This window comes from Mytilus californianus, unplaced genomic scaffold (assembly GCF_021869535.1).
Source record: "Mytilus californianus isolate M0D057914Y unplaced genomic scaffold, xbMytCali1.0.p SCAF_11, whole genome shotgun sequence".
Lineage (NCBI taxonomy): Eukaryota > Metazoa > Mollusca > Bivalvia > Mytilida > Mytilidae > Mytilus > Mytilus californianus.
The window spans coordinates 42668853-42681179 of NW_026262593.1; the positions used below are offsets into that span (position 1 = coordinate 42668853).

At 33.0% G+C, this 12327-nt stretch overlaps 1 protein-coding gene across 1 annotated transcript; it reads left to right on the top strand.

Moving 5' to 3' along the window:
* The first annotated feature begins 709 nt into the window (after positions 1-709).
* On the top strand, positions 710-4750 carry LOC127720119 (uncharacterized). The gene is made up of 2 exons (XM_052226547.1): positions 710-2806; positions 3728-4750. The coding sequence occupies exon 1, from the start codon at positions 714-716 to the stop codon at positions 2337-2339; it is 1626 nt and encodes a 541-aa protein (XP_052082507.1). The 5' UTR covers positions 710-713; the 3' UTR covers positions 2340-2806; positions 3728-4750.
* Positions 4751-12327: the final 7577 nt, after the last annotated feature.

Sequence of the window (12327 nt, forward strand, 5' to 3'; positions counted from 1 at the left end):
TTTTATATTGTGTTGTTTCATTACTGTCTGACAAGCACAAACTTAATAAATATTTTTGCAATCTGTATGTGCTTGTTCAAATCCTGGCTGTCATATTAGTTTTCCCCTTTATTAATGTTGTATAAATCAGACCGTTTTTTATCTTTTAAACTATTACACGTTTATTCATACAGGGGCTTGTGATAGTTACTATATGCTATTTACATGCTCCTTGTATAAAGCTGTACGGTACCAGTTATAGTTAATAATTCTAACTTTTGGTCTGTATAGATAGTTGTCTTATTGGCATTCATACCAAATCTCCTTATGTTTATAGCTTATACTTATTTAATTGTACGTTTTAGGAACTATGATTGCACTGACACTCAAATTAAGTCTTAAAGTCATTCTAAAAAGTCTGTTAATTTAAAATGAAATGGCATTTCCATTTTCCTGACGTATTTTCAGAGTATACAAACTGGTGATGCTAATTTTGTATTTTTATTCATTAAAACATAAAATTCTTATTTCTGTTATGACTCCGATCCCTTACTGGCAATCTACATTTTATTCACAAGATAATCCAATGTTAAAAACCTGTTATTAAGAGAAAAAAAAGATTATCTGACAAAAAAAATATCCGTATCACCATAGACAAAATAGTTCAAACGATAGTCATGAATATTATTACAAAATAATTAGTTTTTTTCAAATCACTTTACAGGTTCGAAGACATGGGTTTTCTTCTGTTACTACTATTTATACTAGAAGTTCACTCACTGAACATTTCGCATGTTATCGAAGTGTATACCAGCGCTTGTGGATCTAAACTTTGTGATCGCTCTGAACAACCGGATGTTATCAAGAAATTGGATATATCTAAATGCCCTCGTTGTTATTGTGACAAACGATGTTTTTCTCGGGGGGATTGTTGTCCTGATTTCTTTTTTTCTTATCAGTTAAAATGCACAAACACAAACATTGTAGAAAAGAGTCCTCATAAAAACAGTACTTTTGTGCTGATGGTTGATACGTGTCCATCATTTGCCGACAACAAAACAAAGTACCTATGCGAAAAGAAGAACGACGATTTAATAGATCAAATACAAAATTTACCGGTAACTGATTCAAGGAATAATTTGATTTATAGAAATATTTATTGTGCGTTGTGTCATAATGAAACTAAAGAAAATTTTAGAAAGTGGCAGCTAGAAATTCAATGTTTAGATTTCGCCGATTTCAATTTTCTATCATCATATGAAGAAATCTTCAATACCGTCGATGACAAAAGATGTAACATTGGTTTCCACACCGATATTCCGACACAGGATATACCGGTATGTAACTCGGCGGAAGAAACACGAGTTCATAAATGCAATATTACTGGTACATGGACTAAGTATGATTCAGATGTAAAAACAGCATGTGAGACATATAATCAGAAAAGTTATCGCTTTTTCAAGAACGTGTTCTGTTTTATATGCAACCCTCCACGCAACCAAGATAATTTTATTTCTCAATGTAACATAACCGGTCTTTGGCAGCATTATGATTTTGATTTAGAAAACGCATGCAAAAAGGCTATGTCATCGACAATAATCCTTCCGTTTCGAAATATATATTGTTACATATGTAACAAAGGTAGAGTGAATGATTTAAATGATGTCTGCCGTATTCGCATACATATGAAAAAGGATTTTCGATTCGAATTTTCTTTGGAGTTTTTCGAAAGTACATTTACTAGTCATGTCATACATGTCAATTCTGGGAATTATAGGGACATTTACCCACAGATAGACGCCAACAATACGGAAGATTCCCCGAAAATAAACAGAAATCGTGAAGTCAATGTGACTAATCTTGCACGTTACTTCACGGCATTTACAGGTAGACTAAACGAAGTGTGCACTAATATAGATAGAGCATGTGACTGTAGCGATGACTGTCATTTTAAGCCAAATGGCTGCTGCATCGACAAAGCTTTCCAGAAACAAACAATTTGCTCAGATGAAATTGTGTCTGACCGCAAAACTTGTGTCCCATTGTATGCTTCTTGTTCTGAAGAAACAGCAAGAAATGTAAGTGATCTTTGTCATAGAAATAGAAGCATTGAAAATTTAGCATTTCTACCAATAGCTGTTACCAGTAGAGAGAGAGGATATACTCATTATAAAAACAGATATTGCGCTATTTGTTCTCATAAGAACGCACCATTTCAGTTTCAATCATGGGATTTGATACTGAGTTGTGATACATATATAAAAATCAGTTCCCTAAAAACTGTTTTGAAAACTTCAGACCTTGTGAAATTCGCTGGAAAAATAAATGTAAATTATCAATTGGACCACCAAAATCTGTAAATTCAATGAGTATTCAGTGCGTGGAAAAAAAATTTAGCAAATGTAATGTTACGGGACTATGGCATAGATTTGATTCAGACATTAAATATGTATGTGAAAATATGAACGCTCAGAAATTTTCTAGCATTTTCTGTCTCATTTGTAACCCTGATCGCCAGATTGAAACGTTAATTTCATCATGCAACATGAACATGAAATCGTCGATGAGTGATTATTATACAATAGAACACCTTTGTTTAACTCTTCCTGCAATTCCGAATTCTGCACCGTATAAAAATGAGTTCTGTAGACGATGTAATGAATATGCAAATCATTGGTATGCTGTTAGTTGGCTTATAACATCAAAACCCAAACAAACTGATTTACCTACATTCCGAGTTATATTTACATTAAAACTCCCAAAGAATGAAAACAATTTGGACAGTTCAAATGAAAGCAGTTGTGAGGACGTTTTTATCCAGGAAACGGTAAGAAATTTAAACAATTTACAGTCATTCATTCCAAAATTCAGTGAGGTCCATCTTATATTAATACTGGTTTGGTCATGTCCCTCATTTCAACACGCATTGGAAGATATGACTTATTAATTGTATTATGTGTAAATAGCGAAAATGCTAACTTTACCATATCAATTCACCTTTTTGCGCTCTTTCTTGAGTTTCTTGAGATTCTGGTTGTTTCTGTCGCATTTTCATCCATGGAACAAAATGTATCGATAAATATAAAGAGAAAGGTACTTATTCAATTACATAACTGATTTGTTGGGATTTGTGTTGCTCAGTGTTTTGTTTTCTGTGTAGCCTTTTGTGCACTTGTTTGTCTTTTTTGTTTATTCCTTCCTTTTTTTGCCATGGCGTTGTTGTCAGTTTATCTCAACTTATGAGTTTTGAATGTCCCCTTGGTATCTTCCGCCTTTTTTTTTTAGGGGAACAGTCACATTTAAAGGTAATGTTACTTGTTGATTTCTAATGTCTAGTGACAAGTAAATCTTGTTGTGCTTTTGTTGTAAGTTAAATCAATAGGGAGGAGAGCATATCTGGTCGATGCACTCATCATCATATTCCTGATTTGGGAATTAATACATATTTAGCGTTACATTATTTTGTTGATTATGTATAAAAGCTGAGGTGACAAATTTCAAGTCTGTATAATCAGAGTCGCTGCATCAGGGTTTTCTAACTTGAGTCAGAAAAAAAATATTTCGAAGCCTTTCTGTAAAAACATTATTCAATAAGAATAAATAGGCTTCTTCAGCTAAGTGTGATTTAACAAGTTGTGAACTGAACGACGATGAAGCATCTGTCGAAAACATTCTTATAAAAATTTGATCCATAATGTCATTTAGACATTTAAAAAGAGGCGCTGTATAATATATTGTTTAATTTCAGGGTGAATGTCGGAGCTTGAAGTGCTATCCAGGAAGAATTTTAATGAATGACGTTTGTATTCCACTACTTCCAACATCTACTAATCTTGGATATATATTAGCCGTCGGTATGAAAGGTTTACTGACAGAAACGATAAACTCGACTCGTTTATTTTTGCAATCCATTGATAAGTTTTTTCAAATGCACCTTTATGGGAATTTGGAACTCAAAATGTCCTCTAGTACCGCGTCATCACTTTTACTGACAGATTTAAGCTGCGGCACTGGAACAAAATGGGTAAATGGCACTGAACTAATTCTGTTTGGTCAGCTTACTATTTTTATATCAGAATATGTCAACCGATCTTCAGTTGAAATAAGCCTGTTACAAAATTTGAATACGCAATTTAACGTAACCCATGAAGGAGCTACATACACCTTTAATACGTATCCAGTCAGTGAAGCGTTCAATACTTATAGTTTAATAAGGAAGAATGGATTTACTAACAAATGTTTCAGAAAACAAACATATGCAATGAGGTATCGTGAAGCTAGTCCCGATTTATTTGTACATTCTCAGGTTACAAATCTTTTAACGTGCATTCAGGTAGAATTAAAATCATCAGAATTTGAAACTGATGGATTCAGTATGAATCTTACGTTCTTGAAAAATGGATTACAGTTAACACAAGATCAGTATATCTTAACAAGATTTAAAACAGCAAGGGTATGCTTGGACACATTTGAAATGTTGATGTCGATACGGTCAGCACCGAAAGAGCAAATAGACTTTTGGGGAATAATTTTAAGAATATGTACATTCGTTTCTCTAGTATGTTTGTTTGCAACATTCCTGACCTATTGCTTGTTTCCATCACTACGAACTGTTCCTGGAAAAAATAACATATGTTTAATATTTGCAATGTTCTGGGCCCATACTATTCTACAGTTAGGAGTTTTCGAGACCGAATTACTAATATTATGTAAAATGATAGGCATATTCTTACATTATTTTTGGCTGGTAACATTTGGATGCTTAAATATATGCTCTTACCATATGTACAAAGTGTTCACGAATAAAACATTCATCAGTTCAAATGAAAAATCGAACATTAAATTGTACATAGTATATTCGTATGGCATTCCAGCGATAATTGTGTGTTTTAATATTGTTATTAATACATTCATCACAAACGATAGAGATGTTGGATACGGTGGTAAGATATGTTTTATAAGCCAACCAATTTCTATAATTGTTACGTTTGTTGTACCGGTTTCACTTGTGTGTGTCTCTAACATACTATTCTTTGTATTCACTTCAGTGAAAATAGCAACTAGACCAAAGTTTCGAACAGAACATTCGACGAAGATAGATCGTGTGTATTTTACCGTGTACCTTAAATTATTTTCAGTCACAGGAATATCCTGGGTTTTACAAATAATTGATTCGTTTTTAATGACTTCAACTTTTTCCCACATCGTTTCGGTACTGAATGCTTTACAAGGAGTTTTTATATTCATTTCTTTTACCTGTAACAATCGTGTGCTGGCGCTGTACAAGACAATCTGTGGAGAAACAAGTCAACATTCAGAAAACAGTGGATCGCAATCAACACGTTTACCAATGTGCCTTACAGATACCACTAATGATTAATGAATCACGGGCTAAACAAACATTACCGCGTCCCTGAAAGACAACAAAACACTGTAAGGACGAAAATCCATTATTTACTATAATAATAAGTGTCATATGTCACGTGATAAATGTCTGTGTTGATTTTGTGACTGCTCTGAAAAAAAAATTTGATTTTGTGTTAGCAAGGATTACTTTATCTCGATTGAAGTGTGATTATCAAAGCTCAAAGTTTGTAACTGACATTTTGCGACATTTTCCGTGATTAGAAGTGGAATTTCAGGGCGATATGGCTCAATTTCTCCAATATTCTTTGTCTGACGGGAATGGCGCCAATCAGCTGGTCAACGATCAAATGTTTTATAGTCAGACAGCGACTGTAAGTAATGATTATATTCAACAACCTTTTAGAAAAAGACAATTATCAGAACAAAACATTAATGCATCAGACGCAAACGAACACAAGAAATTTAGACAATAATATCAAAGTAACATGTCGAGTGCACCTATCAACTCAACCCAAACAGATAGACTCGAATCGCTAATATTACAACTTAGTAGTCAACTATCATCAAATATAAATAGTGTGAGTGAAAAACTGGAAAAAAGGCTTGATGAGTTAGAAACAAACTTCGAAGACAGAGTGTCAGAAAAACTGTCAGAAAAAATTTCTGGTATGATCGACAACAGAATAAAGGAAAAGTAAGTTGAGGTTAGAACAGAAGTAAAATCAGACATGATTGCTATGCAGGCCAGAATTGACGGTTTAGAGAAGTCTTTGGCAGAGGTTAACAGTACCAAAGAAAATGATACACGAAAAAACAGATTCATCATTAAATTAAATATACCTCTTGTAAGGAGAGATAACAGGTTTATATAGATACAACTTACCTGCTTTGGAACAGAAATAAATATATTAGGATGTGAAATATAATTAACAAATACACATGCTTGGAAATGAAATACATAAGATTGTTGATGCCATCGACAGAACGAACTTACCGTAATGTCTTCCTGTTTCAATCGGTATAATAACCAATTCATTATTCAACTATCTAAAATAGACGATGCTGCTGCTGCTGCTGCTGCTGCTGCTGATGATGATGATAATGGTGTTTTGATAACTTAATGTTCGGTTGCAAATATTATATGCATATCTGAACGAGAATATTATAATGAGATATAAATATAAACCCTGATTCGTATTTATTAGCCTATCGCCGCGATATAGCCTCTTTGTGTTGGGGCGGCGTAAAACAAACAACAAATCAATTGTATTAGACTGATACGCTGAACCAGATTTTTGACATGTTAGTTAACAAGGTAACAGTCCACTGGAACACACAAGTCCCTTACCCGGACACATCGTTCTGCTTACGAGTCTTTGATCTAACATATTAAACCTTTATGTGACGTACTAAGCGGAAAAGCAGTCAATACCAAATTAGCAATTTTCAAGTCTTTAGTTTGACGCGACTTGCGATCGAACCAGAGGTGGATGCTTCCACGAGACCACCGGGACGGGACAGTTATAATTTATCTAAAATGATGATTATCAACAATAAACCAATATCTATAAAAAATTAATTCTAATGTATGATATAAAAGTCTGACAATGTCTCAATATAGTTTGATCAGCTATGTTAACTCTGTATCAATCGAATAACGTAACTAGCCATTTACCGTTTAAAAGAAGATAGCAAAACCTAGCAAGAAAAGAATTTTTTGTTCTTAAATGGCTGCAATAGGTATCGACAGAGATTGCTAATTTCTGTAGTGCATCCAAGATGTCTTGTTAAAGGTTTCGAACTTTATAACCTGAATTTGTTTTGTCCAATAAAAATTCAATGAGGAGATCAGGTGGGAAGCCAGGAAATGGAAAGATTAATGACGACTAGAAAGTTCATATAAAGTTTCATTTGCTTCAAATATTTCCCTTTTAACAATAATGCTAATTAATTAAGTCAACATTAAAGTGCAATATCTGAAGAAGAAAAATACACTTAAATAAAAAAGATATGAGAAGACAACTCTTATAATGTGCTTTTAGAAAATAAAAAGAAAACTTGTGTCGCCGCACTCGTTTTCTTGCTACAAAACAAAATATATAAATTTCCGGTACACTTCTTAAATCAAGTAAATTAAAATATATTTGAGATATCTTCCCTTTTTAAGTCACAGTGGAAAAAAATGAATAAAACAAATGATATTTTCTTTTTATAAAAACATTCGTAATAAGAATATAAATCACATAATTTCCTTGTTTAAATATAAATCTTACAAATGAATTGAATTCCTGTCTCAAAATTTGCATATTTGACCACAGATCGAGACCGAGTGTTTGCTGCTATTTTTACAATCCAAGTTGGCGGAAAATACCCGATCTACATTAAAACTTGAGGTATATCATTGACTTCGAGATTTATCATTCGGTGAACAAACTAGTAGTGACGTTTATGATTTCAATGACCGTATAATTTACTCGATTTATTTCACTTGACTGGGCGGGGTTTAACCGGTTCGCTTATCATAGACCAGTCCATCTATAGATAGGTGTTTTTGGATAAACTCATCAATGAAGTGTCCAGTTATGGTCATTGATCCGGATAACGTATGTAAACACTATGTGTGTATTCGCAAAGTAAATAGTGAGACACAGCCGTTAACTTTCTTGTGAAACGGAGTTTAAAAACATGTAATAATTGTCACATTTTGGAAACTGTGGATATGAAAGTATATATATATATAACTATGACGATGGCAGTTACAAAATATGCAAATGTTGTAATTCTATAACGTTTTGATAGTTTTTTTTTCTTCCTTTTATACCGAATGATTTTTTTTTGTTAGGGTGTGGGGAGGGCAGGGGGATAAGTTGCAAATGGTTCTTCGACCTTATTGATTTCCTTTATTGAACAACAACAAGAATTTTCGTTAAAGATTTTCCTTCAAGATTTTACTTGATGCATATTAAATGTAGCAAAAGGAAATTAAAGGGTTTAAGTTACAAATGCAAATAAATTACCAACAGAATTATCAGAATAACTTCCATTCTAAACCATGTTTTTATGCTATAAATTTTAAACTCTATTCGTCCCATATCATACACTCAGTTCTTGTGTATATCCGTTTCATAGTGATTAGAAATCAATAATAATTATAATTCAAATCAAATCAAATCAAATATTTTATTATTCCAATCAGGGTCCCACAGGGGTCATTTACCCTACTTAGATATAGGAAGATGTGGTATGAGTGCCAATGAGACAACTCTCCATCCAAGTTACAATTTATAAAAGTAAACCATTATAGGTCAAGGTATGTATTCAATTATTGAAAAAGTTATATACTGACCAATACAAAGAAAGTAGTAAAGTATTGATTTCTAGGACTCGTTTTATTACTTGTCTGGTACTTATGTTACAAACATATTTATCACAAGCTAAGATATCATTCAATTCTAGATAATTTATCTTTAGAGCAGAAACTTTTTGAATGAAAACAAACACTTGTGCATTAACCGGAAGTAGTTCTTTGTCTATGCAAGGATAATAGATTTGTTGTTAGATGGTCTCGAATCTTAAGGTCTAGAAAAATATATTTTCAACAATTATGATAGTATAAGCAACAAACATGAGACATTGTACAGTATATAACGTGACAGATATTATAATAGACAAATGGAAATAGTATTAATAACAAAAATACATTAAAAGTACTCTTGAGTTTTTTTGTTGTTTTTTTCTTTCCTTATTACCATTATTATTTCTATGTCCAGCAATGCAAAAATAAAAAAAAATATTAATAATAAAGTTTGAACAAATTATAACAGCAATCATCCTTATCACACACATCTTCAAATAGACTGTCCTTATCCTTATAAAACGTAAGCTCCGCCCGATCAGTTGAAAAAAGACATTGGTAATACTAATCTATCATGAATAACTGGTCATTTCTTAAGTCGTTGATTTGTTACCACAAATTACTTAAATCGTGTACTAAATTTTTTCACAGAAACAAAGACTTGGTTTGAAATCAAAAGACATGTATGTGTCCAAGGTTTGTAAGTTTCGACTGTATGTGCAAAAAATCTGATTACAAATGGGATATCATCTCCTTATTCTACGGTGTTGCTTTTATGGAGCTCGTAAATTTATTAATCCTTTGAACAAACTATTCCTAAAGGTTTAACAATTCAACATTGTAGTAAGATCCTTATTTATCGAATCTATCGGTTCGAACATTCTTAGTAAATAAAATCATAACTTCATGAGAATTTTTTTAAATACAATTACGAACCATTATATTCCTACATCCTGTTGATAATTATACCATAGCTCGGCTTTAAACAATGTCATGCTTTTCTTTTACTGTTTATAACATTATTTTTTTAATTATTGTTGATTAACTAAGAAATTAGCAGTCTTCTTTCAACTAAATGCAATAAACCCAACTACATATTTAAAATACCAACACAAATTATGTTTGTCAGTGACTGGCTCGAATCATTGGCGGATCCAAGGGTGGAGCGGCGTTTTCCGGGGGTTGGAACCTCCCTTTTCTTCGATTTTTTTTATTTATTTAATTAATATTTGTTTTTAATTATGTTAACGTTTCATGGTGTTCCGGGGTTTGGACCTTCCTTTTCAAAATGGCTGGATTCGCGCCTGCGAATGTTGCATATTTTGAGCTGTCAGTTAAATACGACAAATGAATAATATAACATAAACACTATACAATATGAATTCAATAACTAATACTAGATAAATGATCTGTATTTGAAAAACTGAACTACATTCCAATGTTCCGTGGCCGACCAGGAAATCCCCAGTTTTCAATGCAAGGAAAATTTTGTTTGCAAATATGAAGAAAAAAGAAATCTTGTCATAAGGACTACGTCTAAAAAATATTTGGTACAAAAGTCGAAACACGATTACGTTTGTTTAGCCATTCCACCTACATAAATCTAGTTTATTTATCAAAATACGAAATTGTGCAAATCTTTGTGAAATTAAAAAAAATCTAGAATTTAAAATTGATACTTTAAGTCAGAAGAGCATCAGTTAAGGAACAAATATATAAGCTAAAATATTGATAGGTTATGGAGCTCCTTTTCGAGATATTTAATTTTTAAAACATGGCGGGAAAAGGCTGACTCGGACTTTTACCTTATATTTGCATTGGTATAATTTGGGTCTCAAATCAAAGGAAAGAAATCTAGAATCTGCTTAAATTTTGGTAAATTACCTTTTATGAGCTATTTAAGTCTTATATGAAAAGATAAATGGGTGTTATGGGGCAAAATAGTTTACCCTGTATGGTAGGGGAAAAAAACCAAGGAGTCCGAACAATTGACAAAAATTCCTAAACCTCACCTAAGTACATCCTTAAGCATTCAAAAAAAATGTAATGTTTTCAGTGCCAAGTTCATGCTAGAATTAAATACATAGAGCCGACGATTTACAACCTATTTTGCCGCAAAAAAAATCATACGCCTACATGAACATGTATTACACATTTTTTTTCCAATCTATGGTTCCAACTCATTCAGGCAAACTTGATCTTTGATACTAGTAATTGGTTTTTCATTTCGGGTCCCTTTTTTGTCATAGAGCTCCTTATGTTTCTAAGTATTTGGGAGCAAGACTTAAATCGGCGGTGATGCATGCATAGCAAGAGACGAATGGATTTCAGGAGATTCACTCAGTTTTTTTTTGTGTTACCTCACTTGTCTTCTTAATCGATTTACGTAATAAACAATATTTTATTTAGGAAAAAAATTAATAATGACGTACAGCAATACAGTGCAAGGATTGAGAAACAAGTGATAATTCACATATACATTTATGAGATCTAAACATCTGTAAACTACTGTTTCCTTAATTTAAACATCCCTTGCTTCATAATGTTTGGGTTTTAACGTTTATCCAGAAAAGCGATTCGCGCGCACGAAATATATAAATTGTTATGTTCATTTATGGTGTCTATACACTTTATTGGTTGAATGTGTAATATAGCTAATTAATTCAAAATCAAAAGTTCGCTTATTTTTACCCAATCAAGTAGACTAAGAGTGAATAGACATGAGCTAGTTTAAAACACGTGACAGCTCTGGAAACACAATCTGGAAAAGTTTAAAATCGAAAGGGAAATTACTTTTACCAGAGACATATAATACATATATGTCTCTGCTTTTACCAATCCAAAATTTCAAGTAAATCAATCCAAGCATCTTCAAGTATACCCGAACCACGAAGGTCACGCTGAAGTGCGATGGTTTTACGCTGAAGTCCGATGGTGACATTGTGGCGCTATCTTGTTGATAGCTACGCCGAAGTGCATTGGTGGTAACGCTGAAGTGCGATGGATTACCTTAACTATATGTTCAATGTTTTTTTCTTGTTCACATGTCCGATAGGCGATGTAGAAGTCAACGTGTGGTTCGTTTGATCTCAGTTCTTCATTGGTCAATTTTTATGTATTATTGTCATTTTGCTTACACATGTTACCTATTCTGACATCGGACTCTGACTTCTTTTAAACTGAGTTTTACCGTGGGTACTGCTGTGAGTTTGTTTATTCTACATTGGCTAGAGGTATAGGGGAGGGTTCATAATCTCACAAAACATGTTTAACCCCGCCACATTTGTGCGTCTGTCCCAAGTAAGGAGCCTCTATCCTTTGTTAGTCTTGTATGTTTTTTTTTATTTTAGTTCATTTATGTGTTTTGGAGTTTAGTGTGACGTCCATTTTCATTGAACTAGAACACATTTATGTTTAGGGGCCAGCTGAAGCACGCCTCCGAGTGCGGGATTTTCTCGCTGTGTTGAAGGCCCATTGTTGGCCTTAGGCTGTTTTCTGCTCTTTGGTTGGATTGTTTTCTCTTTGACACATTCCCCATTTCTATTCTCAATTTTATGTACATCTTTAAATTATTCAATATACCAAGGATTTGAATAGTAAGACTTGAATCCTTGAATATACCAAAT

Coding starts and splice junctions, on each gene's coding strand:
- LOC127720119 (XM_052226547.1), top strand. CDS start 714: ATGGGTTTTCTTCTGTTACTACTATTTATACTAGAAGTTCACTCACTG.